This window comes from Xiphophorus maculatus, chromosome 15, assembly GCF_002775205.1.
Source record: "Xiphophorus maculatus strain JP 163 A chromosome 15, X_maculatus-5.0-male, whole genome shotgun sequence".
In the NCBI taxonomy this organism is placed as follows: Eukaryota; Metazoa; Chordata; class Actinopteri; order Cyprinodontiformes; family Poeciliidae; genus Xiphophorus; species Xiphophorus maculatus.
In genome coordinates, this window is record NC_036457.1 from 21,960,322 (window position 1) to 21,981,168 (window position 20,847).

The following is a 20,847-nucleotide window of genomic DNA, read 5'->3' on the forward strand; positions in this document are numbered from 1 at the left end:
CGAACTGCGCAGGCGTACGGAATGTTCTGCTGTTTTTCTCGCGAGAAGTGAAAACGTCAGTATGGCGGTGCTCCTTGAAACAACGCTGGGGGATATTGTAATTGATTTGTTCACCGAGGAAAGACCTAAAAGTAAGACTATAATGTTACAGTAACCCAGAACTATTTGTCAGCATATTAGCTCGTTCATAACTGAACGAGACGTCAGAGAGCTTATGAATAGAATATGGCGGTGTTAGCTTTGGTGGCTAGCTAGTCTGTTGTCTGTTTCATTCAGCTTTTGTTTTACCTTGTTCCAGAATTACTCTAATTGGAGTACAGTGTTATAACTGTAATAAGTGTTACAGTTGTAATAAGTTAGGTCATATCTGACTTCCAAATACAATATGTTCTATTGTTACCATTGGTGCATCTAAACATTTGTGCTCTCTTTCAGCCTCCCTAAATTTCCTGAAATTATGCAAAATAAAATACTACAATTACTGCCTCATCCACAATGTGCAGGTAATGCTAAGTTGTCTTATTTCAAACTGTCTCCGCTGTCAATCTGTTCTTATTTTTGCTAACTCTGTGCTGTTTCAGCGAGCCTCCATAGGAGGGCGCCAAACGCCAAGATTACAGTCAGAGCTACCATTGACGTTCACACAGCTGTGGAAGGATTTTTAATGTTTAATTCTTTGATCAAATGTAGTATAGCAGATTAACCGAAGTAAAACAAACATCACATAAATTTTTCATCACAATTTAATCTAAAAGCTGAGCATTCTGGCTACTCAAAATCTTAAATGGTAATTACACTTTTTCATGTCAAAGTCATACACTTCCCTGTTTCCAAATTCCTTAGTCTGTCTAAAATTCTGTCTACTGGACTGAGATTGCTACATTAGTACTACTAGCTTTGCATAACATTTGAAGCAAGTACTAAAAAAATCCCATGAAAATCAAAAATATTTGAAGTGTCATTTTACATTCAGATTTGCTGATAAACTGTGTGATATGTTGGTGTGTTTTTCTCAGAGGGACTTCATCGTGCAGACTGGAGATCCTACTGGAAATGGCCGTGGAGGAGAATCTGTCTTCTGGTCAGTCAGTAAAACGGTTTCAGTTGTTTGGGAATCGGGCGGCGCGTGCTGAAAACCTGTCTGTGCTCCGGATCCGCAGCAAACTGTACGGAGACCAGGCGCGCTTCTTTGACGCGGAGAAAGCACCGCGCATCAAGCACAGGAAGAAGGGGACGGTTTCCATGGTGAACAACGGAAATGACCAGCACGGCTCTCAGGTGAATGAGAAGAGAGCTTTTAGAAACCTGCCATATTCTTCTTTTTTTAGGGCAGGAATATAAAAAAAAAATTAAATGCACCCATCAGATGTGCAACCGGAATAATTTGTTTCTTAGTTTCTCATCACAACCGGGGAGAACCTGGATTACCTGGATGGAGTCCACACCGTGTTCGGAGAAGTCACAGAAGGGCTGGACGTCCTGACCAAGATCAACGAGGTTTTTGTTGACAAGGATTTTGTCCCGTTTCAGGACATCAGGTGAGCTGGAACCAAGAGGCCATGTCACACTTATACATCTACTGGGCTTCCTTAGATAAGAGCTTTTTTAATTACTTTTAATAATTCATTTAGCTTACTGTACTGTTTGATAACTAAGGTCAGTTGGAATGTATATATGAATGAATTTAAATTTTTTGTTTTTGCAAGGTGGATTGAGATTACATTTGCTGTGAATTTGACTTATGTTCCACCTACCAACTGTCTTTTGTCCAGTTCCTAGTACAAATATCTTAGATAGGAACTTATTTTAATCAATACTTCCTTAATTTATTAGTACCACCAGCAGATTTCTAACCCTTACAACCTGGTAAAATGTTTTTCTTACTTTATTTTCCTGATTTGTTTTATTTTTACGGTTTGATCATGAGACGCTGCTGTTGTGTTGCTGCAGGATAAACCACACCGTGGTGCTGGACGATCCGTTCGACGATCCTGCCGATTTGCCGATTCCCGATCGATCTCCTGAGCCCACCAAGGAGCAGCTGGATGTGAGAGCAGCCGCGCTCATTCTCACCAGAGTGACGGGGCGACTCAGAGACGCTCAGGCAGACGTAGACGCTTTAAGGAGTTTGTGTGAATCAGTGTTTGTATTTGCAGAGCGGTCGTATCGGAGCGGACGAAGTGATCGACGATACGGACGGGAAAGGAGCCGAGGAGCTGGAGGAGAGGCTGAGGGAGAAGGAAGCCAAGACTCAGGCCATCCTGCTGGAGATGGTGAGACACGCGTCTGCTCCCAGTCCTCTGGCTGGGGGACACAATAAAGACACACTGAGTGTCCCTGCAGGTTGGGGACCTCCCGGACGCAGACGTGAAGCCTCCTGAGAACGTTTTGTTTGTGTGCAAACTCAACCCTGTCACCACAGACGAGGACCTGGAGATCATCTTTTCACGCTTTGGCTCCATAAAAAGGTCCGGATTCTTATTTATGTCAGATACATCTCTGTTTATTTTTTATAGATTTTTGCCTGAACATTTTGTAGTTGTTGTCTGTTTTCTTTTGATGTTACCAGAACACTTGCTTTTGTCTTTTTCTGTGTAGTTGTGAGATCATCAGAGACTTTAAAAGTGGAGATTCCCTCTGCTACGCTTTCATTGAGTTTGAGAAGGTGAGCAGCAGCATCTCTATACACCAAAAAGGCCTCATTAATACTGACCCTCTAACAATAAGTATGACCTCCTTTTGCCACTGTAAGCAGCCCTGACCTCTGACCTGTGATGTTCAGTGGCTCTGCGGGGTGGAACCATTCTAAAAATCTGTCCGTTCATCTATCCATCTGTTCTGTCCATCCTTTCTTTCAGCAGAGTGTCAGCACGGCCTTAAAAAGTCTTATATCCATCTATGTAAAATGAGGGCCTTGAAATGTCTTAAATTTACTTTAAAAATGTCAGTTTACCTCAAATACGTTGATCACTGGCTTTAAATGTTTAAACTTTGGTTGTTATTTTTTTTTGCAGGCTAAAGTTTGAGTCATGCGCAGACATCTTCGTTGTGTTCTGTGACTTGAAGCGATTGAGGCTAACTCACTGCTAACATGCCCTTGCTAGCTGGCTGTTTTTTTTGCATAAATTCAAATTGCATCCAGTTGGAGGATGTTTGTTTTGCCACCGGCTCACTTCTCTTGCCAAACTATCAAAGCCAGCAGAATCTTCCAGTCATCCGCTATATTTATAGTTTTTTCAGTATTAAATTAGCAATAAATAACATAATAATATGATAAGGGAAAATGAGTGCAATAATTTTCATTCGCATGCTGAAAATTCATCTTTAGAGAGATGCTGCCCTTTAATATTATTGAAAAACCTGCATTTAGGAAAATACTGCAGACATTTGACACATAATACAAAGTGGTTAGTTTTCACATGTCAGATTCACATTATTTTGGAAAACTAATAACATTGCAAAAAGAAAACAAAAACAAATTATGACTTTACAAATGCAAAATTTAGCAAAAAAGGATTTTTTTTTTCAACAAAGTCCCAACTGGCTGTTTGCCTGTTTGTTTGTTTTTTTTCATTCTGAGCCTGATGATTAAATTCAAAAATACTTTATTGATCCCAAAGTGAAATTAAATGTTGTAACTCGTCTCAATTCAGATATTATAGTGATGATTGTGTTTTGAAGCACATTTTTGTTTTGTTAAGACTTCATGATGTTTCTTAAATTACTGTTTTAGTTATTTTGTTGTTTATTTTGGACATTTAAATGTGTTTTCCAGTCACAGTGTTAAATCTTCTTTTGGAAATGAAAGTTTATTGATCTTTGAGAGGCGGCGCTTGCAGTATTATCCTCTTATTGTTATATTTGTTTAAAATGACCTCAAAAGGACAATATTATTGTTTATCGCAATCATTTCTGGGACAATTTATAATATGTAATCACGACTGGCCTGAACTTGTCAAGACGACAGAAAGACAGTAGTGAGGTGTGCAGTGGGTTAGCGGTGGATTGTGAAGTTTGTGATTGGTGATGTGATTAATGGTAAGAATAGGGAGGCGGATGGTGAAGGTGGATCCAAAGCTCTGCTCTGCTTTATAAAGTCAGACATGATTCAGCTGGGTTAAGATTCACTGTTGTAACAAACTCTCTCTTGATGTTCGACTCACTTGACTTTCCTTTTAATTAGTTTTTCTTCATGTGCTTTTTGCGTGTTCTGGTTCAGCAGGAAACATAAGCTGATAACATCTTGCTTTTCCGTATACATATATGCCCTCCGGTTTTTATAAGGGAAATAATAACAGGTGGAAAAACCCTGCAGGATGTGAAGTCTGGAAATCAGTCATAAACTCAGTTTGCTCTGTTTACGACATGTTGATTATGATCCCATCAGATTATTGGAGTCATTATGACAGAGGTGGGAAAGTGAGGCAAATAGAGGAGGTCTCACATCTCCGCCTGTCACTGCTGTGCTTCAGAGCCGCTGCAGTTTAGAAATAAGAGCCAATAAGTTGGAAACGTTAAACCTGTCCTACAAGGTTGGTTAGGTCAGATATGTAAGATAATAGGGAAGATCATATTTGCACGGTTTGTTTTTCAGAGGTGAACTGTGTGAACCTTTGATCTGGGGAATAATGGGGCTGCAGGAATTTCACTGCAAACAACAAACAGAATCAAGGCTCTGAAGGAGCTGAGTGCAATGCATTGTGCAACCAGTAGAGGGTGCTATATTTTCAGGTAGATGTTGACTCTTATGTTTGGCCAGTGGCGTGCATCAGCACCAAACGGTTCTTGTAAAGAAGCCAGAAAAAGCTGACTCCTTGAAAATGAAAGATAAGAGAGGAGCCGGGGGTTTTCCACAGCACATTAAAACGGAGCAAAATGTTCCTGCTTCCACACGAAATCCATGTTTTTATTCCGGGTTCTTGAACTTGGCAGCTGCTATCATATTCCTCCTCATATGGGCAGCTAGTTAAATCAGCTTTTGGCTTTCCTTTACCTTTTGTTTGAAGACATTTAAGAGCTTGCCTGTCATTTAATATCTGGAACATTTCGAGAGAATAGTCAGTGTACATTCAGCAGGTGCATAAGGCGGATCTTTTATGTGAGGTCTGCTGTTATTGGTCGAATTAGAGCTGAGTTTTGATCACATTGTTCTTTTCTTTTTATTTTTTACATTGAACTTTACAATATATAAACCTGTTTTCTTGACAGCAAGAAGACTGTGAGAAGGCTTACTTCAAAATGGACAACGTGCTGATTGATGACAGACGGATCCATGTGGACTTCAGCCAGTCGGTTGCAAAGATCAAATGGAAAGGGAAAGGTAGCCATGCTGGTCCTGAGGCTGGACTTTTAATAACAATAGTAATAATCCATTTTTTCCACATAGCACCTTTTTAAGTACTCAAAGACGCCTCACAAGAGTACAGCAATATAAAATCAAACAATGTAGCGTAATAGAAAAACATACTAAAAGGTTAGATAATATTTTCCACTTAGTTTGTGGGAGTGACAGTTTCTCTGTTTCATATTGTTTTTTTAACTTAAAGGGATAGCTCGGTGTTTTTGAAATGAATTTCTTTGAAGTTTACAAGCAGTTGGTACCGTATCTGCAGTAGATTGCTCTGCATTTCTCAAAAATTTAGACTAGCTGGTCCCAGAGGCTAAAGCTAACAGCTAGTCAGAAAGAAGCCAGTGTCAAAGCAAACCTCTGCTGACACAGGCTCTGAAACAACATCAATTTACAGTGTAACTAACCCCCAGTGAAAACATAACGCCACCACTGACAAGCTTAAAAAAGTTTGTCTTGTGAATATCTTGGTAAACTTCAAATGAAACTTCAAAAAATAAGTTTCAAATTTCACTTCAAATTTGAAACTTATTTGAAGTTTCAAATGAAACTTGCTAACTACAACTTGTTAGCTTGTTGTTAACTAACACGATAACAGTTGACAACAAACAACATGTTGTTAGCTAACAACAAGCTAACAGCTTCTTGCTTAGTGGCTTGTTTTAAGTCAATAATTCCTTAAGACACCTTTAAAAAAAGGTTAATTCCCTTTTATGACTAGACATTTTACCCGTACAATTATATGTAAAATTGTGACAAAAATGTCAAAATTTGTGCAAAAATGTAAAGATGCAACCCTACTTACCCTTTAAGGAACATCCAATCCAAACCATCATCAGGGTCACATGGTCTGCTTACACACACACACACACACAAGTCCATGATTGTTTACACAGGAAGTGGAGGTAGGAGGTGTGCACCTCCTGTGTGAAGCGCACACTGAAAATTGGACATGTGAATGTGAAGCATTTCCAGTCAAGAAGGAAACAAAAAGTTAAGATAAATAAGTAGAGGGAAAAAATTCATAGAATGCGTACTGACTAAATGCTTTAGGTGCTCTGTTCTCGTTGTTTCACACAGAGCGTTCATTAGTGGTACACAGCCTCCTGTGTCTGTGTCCTAGAGATGTAATCACAGGCTTCCCTGTAGATTAACAGCCAATAAACAATAAGGATAACTCCAGCATTCATAAAAGTCTCCTTTAGGTCAGACTAGCCATTACTAGTCTGGATTCATGCTAACATAACGATCAACTCAGATACGATTTTAGCTGTTTCTAAACCTTTAACAGAACCTCACCTCTAAAAGTCTGCACTGCTCCTTTAAGTGAACAGCTGTGTGTGTGTTCTAGGTGGGAAATACACTAAAGATGACTTCAAGGCTTACGAGAAGGACTTGGAGAGCCGTTCCAAGCTGGCTCTGAAGGATCAAGTGAAGCCCAAACAAGAGTATCCTTCTGTGTTCACATGCCTGGGAATGTTTTATCTTTCTGTTGATAGTCTTCTGATTCGTGTCTGTCTCCACTGCCTTTCTTTTTCTGAGATTTCCGTAACCTTCCAAACAGCTCCAAGTATGACCTGCTAATCGAGGATGAGGAGGAGGCGACGAGCCTTCGGCTCCCTGAGAAGAAACACAAGAAGCACCATCATCATTCAGATGACGAGGACAACAGGAAATCCAAAAAGCACAAGGTCAGTTCTTTAACCTGGAAGTTCACAGGCTGTATTGCGTTCTCAGTGTTTCTATTTCCAGCTGATGAGGGGTATCCTGTGAGAGTCTGGAAGTGTTGCTGCCAGGCAGGTGCCCAGATTGGTGGTGTTTCTGTTCATTCCTGAACATCCAGGCATCAGCAGTTAGACTAAATAATCCATTTCAGCTTCGTAATGATCCGATCAGTCTCCACCTCACTGGACTTGAGGTTGTTAACTCAGATGCAGCGGCGAGGACTCATTGTAGCTTTTTTTACTCCATCCCTACAATATCTCCATCATTCTCTCTTCTGTTTTCCTTCAGCCTTTAGTGTGGGTGAGGCTAATCAGTGCCTCTGATATTGATCATGTTATTTTCACAAACAGTTGTAAAATACAGAAAATGCTGACTAGAAATAACTTTTCTTCTACCTTTGTTTGGCGCCCGCTCTAGTGGAGCGCCCACATAGATCAGACCTGTTCTTTGCATCACTGTTCAAATGATCAGCTGTCCTTCCTTCTGTAGGGGGAATGATGGCAATATGGACTTAGAACTCAATATTATTTTGTGGTACTACTGTGATAAGGACAAAAGTGTATAAAAAAAAGATAACTGGTACTCCTTTTCCCCCCCTGTAACTACACAAGCAAACGCCACAAACACAAGTTGTTGGAAAACATTCCCATTTGAAACGGGCGTCTTCAGGACACCTGACTTATAGCTGTGATTTATGTCACTAAGCTGCACACAGTAACTGCATTTAATCTTATTTTCAAATTTATTGATAACGTGGAGTTTTGTTTTTTATTCAGCCTCATTAGTTGAAATTTACTGAGACAACGATGAATCAAAATGTTTATCTACAGAACCCTGAAGCCTCATGTTGGTGGCCAGTCCGTCACATAGGATCGTTGCATTTGTCTTCATAACAGAACATAAGACACTTTAGCATAAGGGAGCATGTAGCATGATGTGAGGAAAACTAATGAATGTAAAATAAGAGAAGAGAAGTGTGTGTTAGGAGCTTCCTCTGCTTCCTTCAAAGAGAGGAAGACGTTTGTAGAGATTGAGAGTCTCCTTCCTGTTCTTTTTCTTTAGAAGGAGTCAGACCCTCATCACTACCAGGCTTCACTGTCCCATGTTTTTTCTCCTGTCTCTCTCTCTGCTTCTGCTATGTTTGCTTTATTTCTCCAGCTTGTGTGTGTGAGTGCGTGTGTGTGTGTGTGTGTGTGTTGTTGTTGTTTTCTATTACTGGAATCATTTTAAGACCTGATAAGAAGCAGATATTGTTTATTATGAGCTGGTATGTGCAGTTTGAGGTGGGAGATGTATTTTTTATTTTTATTTAGCAGGGTTACATAATGATGTTATGATCCCAGGATTTTATTTGTATATTCACTTTATTATCATGTAGATAAACCGTATCATTTGTTTTAGCTGTTTTCGGGCTCCCAGGGGCCCAGCGGTGCACAGTCAGCAGAATGAGATGCCACATGTTAGTTTTATTTTTCAACAGTCCAGACAGTTTTACGTGGAGCGACTGAGAATCACCAGTGTGTAGACTGTTCCTCCAGTCTGAACAGGCAGCTCTGGAGTTATTGTTGACCTTTGACACTGAGAACTTCCTGGTCAGCACCATGTTGCGGTGAATGGCCATGCAGACTGTTCTCCAGTCTGGTAGGAAGTGGCGTTGCAGGAAATGTTTGTGTCATATCTCAGCAATCTGCAAGAATGCAGAAGGTGTCTGACGGGAACGCTGAAGGGTTTTTGGAATGAAGGCTGACGGATGAAGAAGCAGACCTCAGGCTCGTCACCTGTCGGGAAAGCCACCTCAGGTTTACCAGGAAAGATATCAGCAGGCAGATAATGCTAAAGTTCTCCTCTGGACTACTTCCTTGTTCCTTTAATAACTTTCTTATCAGGCTTCACTTTGTTCAATTCTTCTTCCAAGAGAAAGGAAACAAGAAGCTCAGGCTTCCAAGAAACCTGAGCACTCTCTCTTTCTCTTCCTCTCTCCTGTCAGCTCCTCGTCTGGCTTTAAAGCTAAAGATGCACCAATCTGACACTAATATCTGTGTCAAATTTAACTAAAACTCTAGTTTTGTTGTCTGTGACAATGTTCCAGATCCATAATCTGTTCAGTCTAATTCTACATTTTAATTGTTTTACATTTTATTTAGAATTCTTATTGCACTTTCTGAACCATTTCAAAGACAGTTTGTTGTAGTTTATTTTACATGTTTGACCAGAGGTAGTCAACCTGTTGGTTTTTCTTTACTATTTATGTTTCATTGGCTGAATTTATTCACTGACTGACTAAATCAGGGTCGCCAGGAATCTTGGGCCCCATGACAAAAAAATTTAATTGCCTCCCCCCCAACCCCCCTACAGCTGCTCTTACAATTTCTTGAGTCTGTCTGACCCATCAAAAGTGTCACAATCTTTGGTCCAATACTGATACTAGCACAATATTTACTGCTCATGAATTTTACATGCAACAGTATTTTTAGATACTGAAATGTCTCTCCCCACGGGCAACAGTCAAAAGCAACGTGTTAAATATACATGAAGCAATCCAGACTTCTCAAAAAATGCTGTGTAGTTGTGTTTTATTTAAGCTGCAGTATATAACTTTAATAAAAAATATGTTTTCTCCATATTTGTTAAAGCTGTCACCATGTCGGGACAGTTTGAGACAGATAATCTGTGAAAAGATCAACCTCCTCCACCTGCTCCCTGAACTACTATTACTGGTTAAAGTAATGCACCGTTCTGGCCAAAACCAACCAATCAGAACCAGGAGGAGGGTCTTAGTGCTGTCAATCAACTTCAGTAGTGAGTACTACTAAATGTGCTAATGGTGAAGAAACAACTTATTGTTATTGCTAGCTGCAGCATAGCACAGAGCAAGGGGAGGGAGGGAGCAGCCACATGAGATTGTGATTGGCAGCAATAAAACTCTCCTGCCTCTGATTGGTTGTTTCTAGATGTTACTGAGAGAAGGCAGAGGAAATAGATTCTTCACAGATTATTTCAATACCATACTGTCACAACATAAGGACAGTTTTAACAAATATGTAAAGATTTTTTAAAAAAAAATAAAAGTTACATACTGCAGCTTTAATTTCACTTCGGAGAGAACGGGTCAGGAGGAACTAGAGCTGCTGCTGCTGACTCATCTGCTAATAAGTGGTAAAAAAATACAGGAACAAGTTCAATACATGAATATGTTGGTCATTTCTTTTCTTAATTCATTAAATGCTAGTGAAATGGAGGCAAACAGTAGTCTGTAGCTAAGCTAACTATGCTAAATGGTTGATAATCTCACACAGTCTATCCACCTCTCAGAGAAAAACTGAGTTATAAATTGACACATTTACCTTTTTCTCTCTCCGTCTCTTTATTTTTTGAAAACCTGACTTTATTATTTTTCTTAGCAGCATAGTAACAGCCACAGTCGTTCTTGTTTTCTACTGACTGCTGCTGAACAGCGTCAAGCTCCAAGCAGGAACGAACCGTTTCATGCAGATCCATGGAGGTTCAGGGCAAATGTGTGCTTTTTGGTCTGGGAGTGGGAACATTTAATTTTTACTGCTAAAAACTATTTTAGAAAACACAATATGATTAATTTTGTAATTGACAGGGCCCCAATTATTTTTTATTTCTATGAAAAAAATAAAGAAATAAATTGCAGAGGGCCCCCTGTTCGTCAGGGGCCCTGGGAATTGTAAAAGCTTTTCCCCCCTATACGGCGCCCAGGGACTAACTTCATGTTGTTTTGGTTTTACATGTTTGACCTAACTAGTGAAGCTGTTGGTGTATGTAGGTGTGCTGTACTGGTGCAGTTAGCAAATAAATTAGTAATCCAGTATATTTATTGTTAAAAAAACAAACATTTTAAGTCACTTCTGCTGTTTTTTGTATGGGATCAGTATCGGCCAATACTAAACCTCAGATATCGGTATCGGTATCAGAAGTAAAAAAAGTGGATCGGTTCATCTCTAACTGGGCAAAAAAGTCTTTCCTAGAAGTTCAAACTTGATCAAAGGAGTAAATGTCCTCCTGGTTCCTCCTAACTGGACCTCAGTCCCCGTCTGTCTTCTCCCACCTCGGTTCTCACCGTCCTCACCCTGCTCTTGTTTCCAGGACAACGAGGAGAGCAGACGCGACCGAAAGTCTGTCCGCCAGCGATCGGGCTCTCGCTCGCGCTCCAGAGACAGAGAGCACAAACACGGCAAGTCCCGGCTCAAACACGGGAAGGAGAGCCGGGACAAAGGTCACAGAGAGCACAGCCGCAGCCGCTCGCCCAGGAAGTCCAAGGATAAAGACAGGAGCAGGTTCAGATGAGGGAACCGGCTGGTATTATTTTAACTCTGACCTTTGTTTAAAAATCAACTAGGAGCGAAAATGACATCAATTGTACAATTTCTAGATAAACAGTGCATAGAAAGACTCACTATGACACGGAAATTGTCTTATCACTTCTACTTTTTTTGTTGTTATGTTGTAACCATGACAGACTTCCTCATCGCCGTGTTGTTTACTTCTTCTGCATCTTCCTCTTGTGACCACTGCATTTAGAACAAAGGCTGCACATGGTCCCACCTGCTGCTGACTGCTGGGGGGGCGGGTTGTATTTTAGAAATGTCTGTATGGAAAGTTGGTGGGCGGGTTCCCTCCGCCCCCACGCTGCTGAGGGAAACCACTGGTGTCTCCCTCCACCCACCTGTCAGAACTCATGCGTCTGTCTGCAGGGTCACGCTGAATCTCAGAGCTGCGCTTCTTGGAAGTTTGACAAATTTCCAGTTACAAAGATTGAACTTTAGCAAATGAATCTGAAATCAGCTGAAAATTGACATTTTAAATTTGATGCCAAGGATAATAAAATATTTTTCTAACCAGCACACTTTCCACTTGTCCTTTTTAGTTTATAATCTTTCCAACTGATGATTGAGATGATTAATCACTAGAGGTGATTTGTTTGTATTTTGTTGTGTAATTGTAAATAAGCTGAATTTGTCCCTTTTTTGACTGTAGTGCTGTGAAAACTCTTTCACACTTTAATATTTCGGATCACCTAACAAAGGTTATGTGGATGTCACTGAACACTTTGACGAGGGCAGTCTCAGTACTGTGGTTACCATGGAACCCAGACTGAAACCGGACATTAAAGCAGTTAGTCATCTATAAGTAGCTGTTTAACTGTAGCGGCTGAATGTTGGCCTGGAACTCTGCAGCAGTGATTAATCCACATTGTTCTTTTATCAGTGGTATAATAAAAGCCTGGAGGAAAACACCTGATGAGAGCGATGAGTTCACCAAACAATATGGTGAATCACTGTTTAGTCATTATTTACTGTTTTCAACAAGGGCCGGTTTGGTTTGAATAACTTTGTATCTTCAATAAGTAAAATTATTTGTATTTTCCCAGACCAACATTAACCTGTGGAAGAACCACAGTGCTGGTTCTGCTGGACTTTAGTCCTTTCAGTAAAATGTCAACAGTACTGAATGCTGTGCAGAAGAGTTGGTCAGACTCTCTGGTCCAATACTCAGCTGGTTATAATCTGTTATAAAGAACAGGATGCCTGTCTGTCAACAGGTAGCTTCTCCTCAGAGCAGACAGAAGTCACACGTGGGGTTCTCCAAGGTTCAGTCCTGGGGCCCCAGCCTCCTAATTAATATCTACAGGCTTCCACTGGCTCAGATTATAACAGGAAATAAGATTAGTTACCATAACTACACAGATGATACACAGCTCTAAATTCCAATGTCACCTGGTGACTCTGAACCCATTAAATCACTGAACAGATGCTGTAACATTAATTTTAAACTCACTCTTACATGTATGTCTTGTAAAAATAAACATTTCATCACATCTTACTGCTGCTGATGCGAGGAGCGGCCATATTGAAATGCAAAATCAACCTTGCAAGTCCTAACGAGGTAGTCGGAGTTGCTCCCCATTTCAAAGTGGGAAATCGGACTGTGGATGGTTTTGCAGTTCATTTTTCTGACTGGGAAGTCAGAATTTCCCAGTTCCAAGAAAACTGGAAAGCAGGACTACTCCCAGATCTGAACCTCTGCAGGCTGAGAACCTGAACAGGTGGAGAAACAGAAGCCAACAAACTGATCAAGGTAAGAATGGCTCTTCATCAGTCAGGGTTTAACCAGCAACTGGAATCCAGCTGGAGTCTTTAAATGTTACTGTTTACATAAATACGATTGGCTAATAAAAACCTTTCAACTATATAAAATCATTTTGTCTTTGGTATCCTAAAAAGTAGAAGACTCCACATATCTGTTTACTTCCTTATATTTCATCCTTGAACATAGAAGCTGTAAGAAAACAGTTTAACCAGCAGGATTTGGATCTTTGCCCTTAAACTACCTCTTTTATCTGCCAGTTGCCAGAGTTGAACTTGCCTCTCCTGTTTGGTTTGACTCTTTCTCAGAAGTCACCACACAGTGTTTTCAGTTTCCCTAAAATAAGATCCAGTCCTGTAGGCGGAGAGGAGTAGTGGAAACAGATCTGCAGGGGAGAACCAAAATAAGCTGCGCTGAGGGTTAACCTAGAAAAGCGAAAGGTTCTGGTACTGAGCAGAGTGGAAAAAAAGGGTTGCACTGTTTTACACCCCCAGGTGGAACCACTACCAGAGTCATCCCCGGCTGCCTACGCTGCCTGCAGGCTGCAGGCTGCATGCAGACTGTCTGCACGGTTTATTTTTATATCTGAAACTTCTGCAAAGATCCAAATATGCACACACACAGATCGGGCCTCCTTGTACGCATGTAAAACGAGCAGGATCAGAATCTGAATATTCAGGACTGAACTAACCCTTCAGTCACATTTATGACATCTTTCATCTTACTGCTGTATTTTTATGAGGGACGAAGAACGGAGACAAAGTGTTCCTGTTTCTGAGTGATAGGCTGTCAGTTAATCCAGATTCCTCATATAAGCGAGGTTACATACATTTAAGTTATTCATTAACCCACCAGAGGAAGATAAGATGAACTTTTCTTCTCTTCCTCTGGAAATGATTTGGTTCTGTTGTGGAAAAACTTTATTTAAAACATCACTGAAACTCCCAGATACATTTTTAGCTTTGTTTTTACTACTTAAAGATAGAGAACAGACAAAATGAAATATTATTTTGTATGAATACAGATCAAGTTTAGACTTTCCACAGCTTGTCAGTTTGATTTAGATCTGGACTTTGACTAGGTCATTCTAACACATCAATATACTTTATTCTAAACCATTTTATCGTCTGCTCTCTTTTTTGCATGCAGACTAAAAGTTCAGTTTCACTTGGGACCCAAACAGAATATCTTGTCTCTTTCACCACTTTAAAGAGGCAGTATCATGTAGAATGAACTTTTTTTTAACTTTACATCATGTTTTAATGTTATTTCGTCATCAAGAACATACCTGGAGTGTTGCTTTGATTCTTTCATACATGTTTGAGGAATCCCTTAATCTCCATGGCAACAATTCAACTATGCAAAACGCCTGGGTGGATCTAGCTCCGCCTTTGAGACGCAGCTCCTCCTCAGAGCTGCAGTTTGCATGTTTCCACCTCCCAGAGAAACCCTTCCTGTCAGCTCTCCTACCCAGCTCCTTCAGACTAGCCAGCTGCAATTAGCAAACACCTGGTGGGCTCATAAAAGGAGCAACTTCTCAGTACAACACTGATAAAAACATTGTTAAAGGATTAATGGAGGATCCATGTTGTGATGACTTCCTGAAGGCGGAGTTTCAGAAACGTAAGAGTTTTTAAAGCGACAGGGGCCCAATTTTAAGCTGTTAAATTACAAAGTCAATATTCTTTTAAGTCATAGTTCAATTCTAATATATATAGCATTTTTACAACAACTGAATGTAACATGGTTACTTGATTGTATAAAATCAATTATGTGGCTGGAAAATACATAATTCCGCCCCTTTAAGCATCACTTCTTGCTTTTTTTCAGCCGTCTGCTCTCTGCTCTTCTTCTCTGTCTCAGATCCAGCAGCTCCTTATGGACAAGTCCCACAAGATGCATCCAACCATCTGAATCAAGAACCAAAAGTCCCTGGCTACTAAAAACCACAATAAGGTAGCAGCAGCTAACAGTTAGCGGTTAAAATCAAAGCTTGACAATGTGATGATGGAAATCATTACATTTTGGCCAAGTCCAAAATAGAAATCCATAGAAAATCATTAAAAAACATTTTTGAGTATTTTTATTTGCCTGAATGAATGTGAACAGAGATTTCTAACTCCAGCATTGTGATGACTCAAGGTGAATTGCAAAACCTGAAGGCCAAGTTTAAATATGCGTCCTAATTAAAGTATGTGCGATGAGGTAATAAAGGTGAAATGATGCAATGAATTCACTGGAATCAGTTTGTGCGATCTTGTGCCAAGAAGATCATTTTCTAATATTCTTCTGTACAGTTTGCTTATTATCAAAAGCTAATCTTAGGAGACGCTCCATCCACACTGAAGACCTGAGAGTCGATCAGCAGCAACACATTGAGCTGTGCATGTCCTCCTGCTCCACGTGTTTCCTGTCAAATAAAAGCAGGTTTTGCCTGGAAACACACCCAGGCCACGGAGCTGCAGGCCTGAACAAAACAAGGTGGAAATCTGTGACTAAACATGTGGGGAAATCACCCTCATTACACACTCTATACACACACAGTCAGTCCCTCACAACCTCAAGGTTCTCAGAGCACCGCCCCCCTCCACCTCTCTCACCACAGATGTAATATAAAACCTCTAGACGCTGAGTTGTTGAAATATTCTGGTGGAGATGAGTTTGGGTACTTCTTTAAATGTGTAGTTTGTTATTGTTATTATTCCATATCATCTGCAACCAGTTTGAAACCTAATTGAGGTTAATCTGAAGGAGAGCAGCTGAGCAGGACAGAACTCAGCCATAAAACACCCAGACACCAGCTCTGTTACTGCTTCTACAGACACTGAAGTCCTTAAAATAATGAGAGACACCAGAAAATGTATTTATTCAGCCCATTAAACTTTTTTCACATGCAGATTTCAGTGTATTTTAATGGGATTCTATGTGATATTATAATACAGAATTCTACCTGCCTCCCTGGACAGATGAAGTTATGTTAAAGGGACAGTATTATGTATTTTCCAGGCACATAGTTAAATTTTAGAGCACAATCAAGTAAATATGTGAAGTAAATATGTTACCTTCTGTTGTTCTAAAAATGCTGTACATATCAAACATAACTCAAAGATATTTGACTTTGCAATTTGTCTCCTTGAAATTGGGCTACTGTCTCTTTAAAACCTCCTGCTCTTTTGGACACTCCACTCATCACAACAATACTCCTCCATAATGCTGTTTACAACCACTCTTCTGAGACGTAGTTCATAGACAGACAGCAGACTGTCTATTGTTTATCATCTAAACAATATTGCTAACATTAGTCGACTCATGTCCCCACAAGATTCTGTTTGCTTTTGTTTTTAGAGGACCCGATTACTGCAACACCATTTTTACTGGATTATCTAAAACTAAAAATCTATAAGACAGCTCCAGCGTCTCCAGAATGCTGCTGCTAGAGTCCTTACTAAAACAAAAAGAGATCAGCACATCAGTCCAGTTCTGCACTGGCTGCCTGTTGCTCAAAGAATAGAATTTAAAATCTCCTTAATGGTTTACAAAGTACTTTATAAAAAAAACAAGTCTACATTTGTGATCTTCTTCAACTCTGTATACCACTCAGACCTTTAAGATCATCAGAATCAAACCTACTAATTATTCTGAGTAATTATGTAAAACAAGAATAAAAACCTTTTTATTTGTAGTTGCCTATTCTTAACATTTTTATTGCTATTCATTTATTATATTTACATTTTTTAATATTTAATCTATTTTTAATCTGCTTGATGGGTCTTTTTAATCTTCTTGTTGCATGGTTTTTTTTTAAACTTTTTTATACAAGCTCTTTGAATTGTCTGAAAGTTGCTATATAAATAAAGTTGCCTTGTCTTACCTAATGACTTGTTTGCTAATTGCTGCTGCCACTAGTCAGGAGGAGCCGAGTGGGGGAATAGGTTAGGTTGCTCTGTGAAGCAGAGACTCGACAGCAGAAGGGGGTAAATAGGAGGGAAGCGCTTTGTGGCAGCAAATATTCAGGCATCCTGAATGGTTTCTACAAGAAACTCAAAGGTTCCTCCAACATTCATGATGTTCAATAGGTGATCTGTAAAAACACAGAGACAGAGACAGCTTCTCCCCAGGCTGTCTGTCTGATGAACACAATGAACACCTTACAGCCACAATAGTCAAGGAAATAATTTAAACATATTTGCATGTCCACAACCCACCGTTATTTTTTATTTTCTCTACTTTACACATACATGTTCATTAGTCATAGTCACTGAATTAGAGGAGAAGTCCAGATGAGTCTCATTTGTCAGGTTTAAAAGCACATTTTGAAAATAATTCTCAGACAGGTATTAAACACTCTTCTTATTAAACTATGAATGTGTGTTTATCATCATTACTCTGTCATTAGCCAGTTCATTTGAATTTCACACAGTGGTCCAGTAGATCATGCAGCTTGGGACTGATTTGTTCTTTACTCTTGAGGATCATTAATGTTGAAGTGGGATCCTGTTAGTTTGACTTGTTGCACTGTTTTCCTGCTCATTACAGATGTGTTGGCCTGCAGCCACATGACGACATGTCTGCTTCACTAAGACCCAGCAAGACAAGTAACACTGAACTCCCTCCACAGGTCTGGAGGATTTTCCAGGTCAGGTCCCTCAGGAACATCTCAGAGTCATCAGTAAAGCTCAGTAATGTTACTGGTCAAAAGATATAACCTGTGAAGTAGAGGAGGAAACTCCTTTCAGCTACTAGAATTTGGGATCTTGTCACAATAGGTGAAGGTTTGGATGTAGACAGATGAGTGAACTGAGGTTTTTTTTTGGCTCAGATTTCTTTACCTCAGAGACCAGAGAGATGCTGTCATCATGGTAGACGAGAAGGCTGTTGTTCACATGGAGGCGAACGGCTTCCGTCCGCTAAAGGTCATGTCTCTAAGGATGCAGTCAAACCAGCCACGTTAATCCGACTGTAGTTCGTATGTATAGACAGTCTGGTTTGTTTGGTGAGGTGTGAAAGTGAAATCAAACGCTAATACAGACCAAACAAGCAAACTCTGGTCTGCCTTCAAACCTCGTCTCTGTTCAGCTGAGTGAACTCTGGCGCAGTTTGAATGCATATGTGGACGCCAAAGAGACTGAAGACGCTCCAAAAGCAGGAAATGGACTATACAGCATTGCATTCTGGGTAGATACAACCAAAACAAACGCTCCTGTCTATGAGAGGAATGGACCTTACCAGAGGGGCCGTTTTTCATTGGCTGATGCCCATTCTACGTGGTCACGTGGTGGCCGTCTCACAAACACGCTTCCGGTTAGCTAAGTACAGCATAAAGGCAGAACTGATACAACTTCTACACCTTGAAGCCTGTCTGCTACACAGTCTGACGTTAGCTAACAGATCAATATGCAATGTGTATATTGCATATATACACATTGCATATATGTGCAATGTGTATTGCACATATATGCAATGTGTCATACACTAAAGATTTTATTTTAGCAGAAAAGGGTTTGGACTAAACTGTTACTCCTGTTAGCCACGTTAGCACCAAGTACAGCTAGTCAATCAACCATCGCTGTGTTCAGGGAAGCGCTGATTAATAATCTAGAAATAAATATCAAGCCTGGAAACTTGATATCATAACGGACTGAATGTTATGTTTTTAACGTAATCTTTGCTCGTCTTGCTGGGCGCAGGCGGTTGCCACGGTAACAGATGTGCTTAAACTACAAAGAGAGAGAGAGAGTAAAAAGGTAGGAGTGGTTTTGAGTTGATCACCTGTTCAGGTTATTTTACCTTTGTTTCCCTTTGCTGTGGCTCATTACAGCCGCTGTAGTTTCTAAACGTTGGACTAATTACCTCGTTCTTACATTATTCACAACAAACATCAATTAGAACAAATATATTTCATAAAATTTTAACAAACAAATGGCTTCTACCGCAGTAATTATGTGAAATTAAATTAATTATATCCCAGCTTCAGAAGATTTGCCTTTACCTTTACAGAGCTCTTTGGTTCCTCCTTTTTTTTTTTTTACCCCTCCAGGGGGTCTTTTGTGGGCTCTAGTGTCCCTTATATGACAGTAGGCTGACAGGAAACAGGGAAGGAGAGGGGGGAAGACATGCGGCAAATATCATCGGGTCCGGGAGTCGAACCCGCGACGGCCATCGAGGACTCAAGGCCTCCAAATATGGGTCGCGCTAACCCCTGTAGCTTCTCATATTGAGGTCAAAGTTCAGATCTACCATAACTGACTGACACCTGCTGGCCTCAGGTTTGCAACCAGCTTGTGACTGAGAAACCAGTAACCTCCTCCCAGATGATGACATGAACTTGTTAGTTCCTCTGTCCATTTAGTAGCTGATATATTGTGAAAATCCGGTAGAAATGATGAACTAATGGAGTCATGTTTACATAGAAACAAGGCGCCACAAGGCTTTGTTTGTGAGACTTGCGGTCATGTGGGTCTGTTGTGGGCGGAGCTTGGTAAGGTCCATGGTGGAAGAATTGGCTCATTCAGACAAAAGTTAATTATTTTTTTTATTATTAACTATTATTGATTATCATTCAGACCAAAGTAAAATCCTACAACTGTAAAAATCTCATGGACTCTGTTTTCGTTTACATTTTGTGAAGAAGAAAGTTGATGTCTTCTTCTGAGGTTTTCATGTCGTTTCCTTCAGAAGGTCTTGGTGCAGCGCCACCACACATTTTTTAATTAGTTTGACAATTCAGTTGTTTCAGACACAGTTCAGTGTGAAACCGAACTGCAGCAGCTGAAAATGTAACAAATATTGCAATTTTGGTCCCCAATCCAACCGGACTGCCAGGTGTGAAAAGGCCCTAAAGGGCCAAAACAACCAGGTCATCTATGCAAAACAAAGTCCCTGACGTTCCCGACCCGGACAGCCTCCTCTGCACAACCACACTGTGTTTGGTACTGACACACCTGAAGTCCAGTGATCACTCCCTGCCTAAACACAGCTACAGTTTAAGCTACAGTTATTGCCAATATTACTAAAGTTCTTCATCAGGAATAAATTAAGGACTTTGATCCCTATTTTTATCCTCCTAAAAGGCCTTCAGTCATTTTCCAGTTTTCCTGTCAGCAAGCCAGATGTCTTGTTGATGCAAGCAGAGCAGTGAAGCATCCACTCTGACATTCAAGAGTAACTTCAGGTTTTATCAAGTCAACCTGACAGAAAGTAGATAAGTTCAAATGATTCAAAGCCCCATGATGCAGCATAATCTGTGCACCTAAGAATCCATAACAAGTAAAGTCGTCATATAAGAAGACCAGAGTGTCAACACAGTCAGTTTTACTCCGGCGCTGTGCTGTTTTTCTGTGTGTGCCATGATGCACAACACACCTTTGTCTTTTTCATTGGAAATTCCCTTAACTTCCTGGTTTGAGCAGTTTGCCTTAAAAACAAACATGGAGAAGATGAATAAAAACATCCCAGTCAGGAGGTTCACTCCAGCCGACCTCTTTACATCAGACAGCCTCCATCTTCAGCTCTTTCACCGTCATAAAGACTAAACATGAATCTATCTAACAAAATAAAATGATCGTCCTACTGGTTGATTTTCTCCATCCAACACAGGCCTGCCTTATTAGTCACTTCATTATTACCCAGCTTTCTGCTTGGGAGCATCAAAATGCTGTGTCACT

General features: G+C 40.2%; 1 protein-coding gene across 1 annotated transcript; it reads left to right on the forward strand.

Annotated features, from left to right (window-relative positions):
• The first annotated feature begins 41 nt into the window (after positions 1 to 41).
• Positions 42 to 11,944, forward strand: ppil4 (peptidylprolyl isomerase like 4). Its single transcript, XM_005806035.2, has 13 exons — positions 42 to 131; positions 436 to 503; positions 1,017 to 1,081; positions 1,161 to 1,278; positions 1,396 to 1,538; positions 1,951 to 2,047; positions 2,157 to 2,273; positions 2,344 to 2,468; positions 2,599 to 2,665; positions 5,209 to 5,320; positions 6,699 to 6,795; positions 6,912 to 7,038; positions 11,183 to 11,944. The coding sequence occupies exons 1-13, from the start codon at positions 62 to 64 to the stop codon at positions 11,381 to 11,383; spliced, it is 1,407 nt and encodes a 468-aa protein (XP_005806092.1). The 5' UTR covers positions 42 to 61; the 3' UTR covers positions 11,384 to 11,944.
• The last annotated feature ends 8,903 nt before the right edge of the window (positions 11,945 to 20,847 follow it).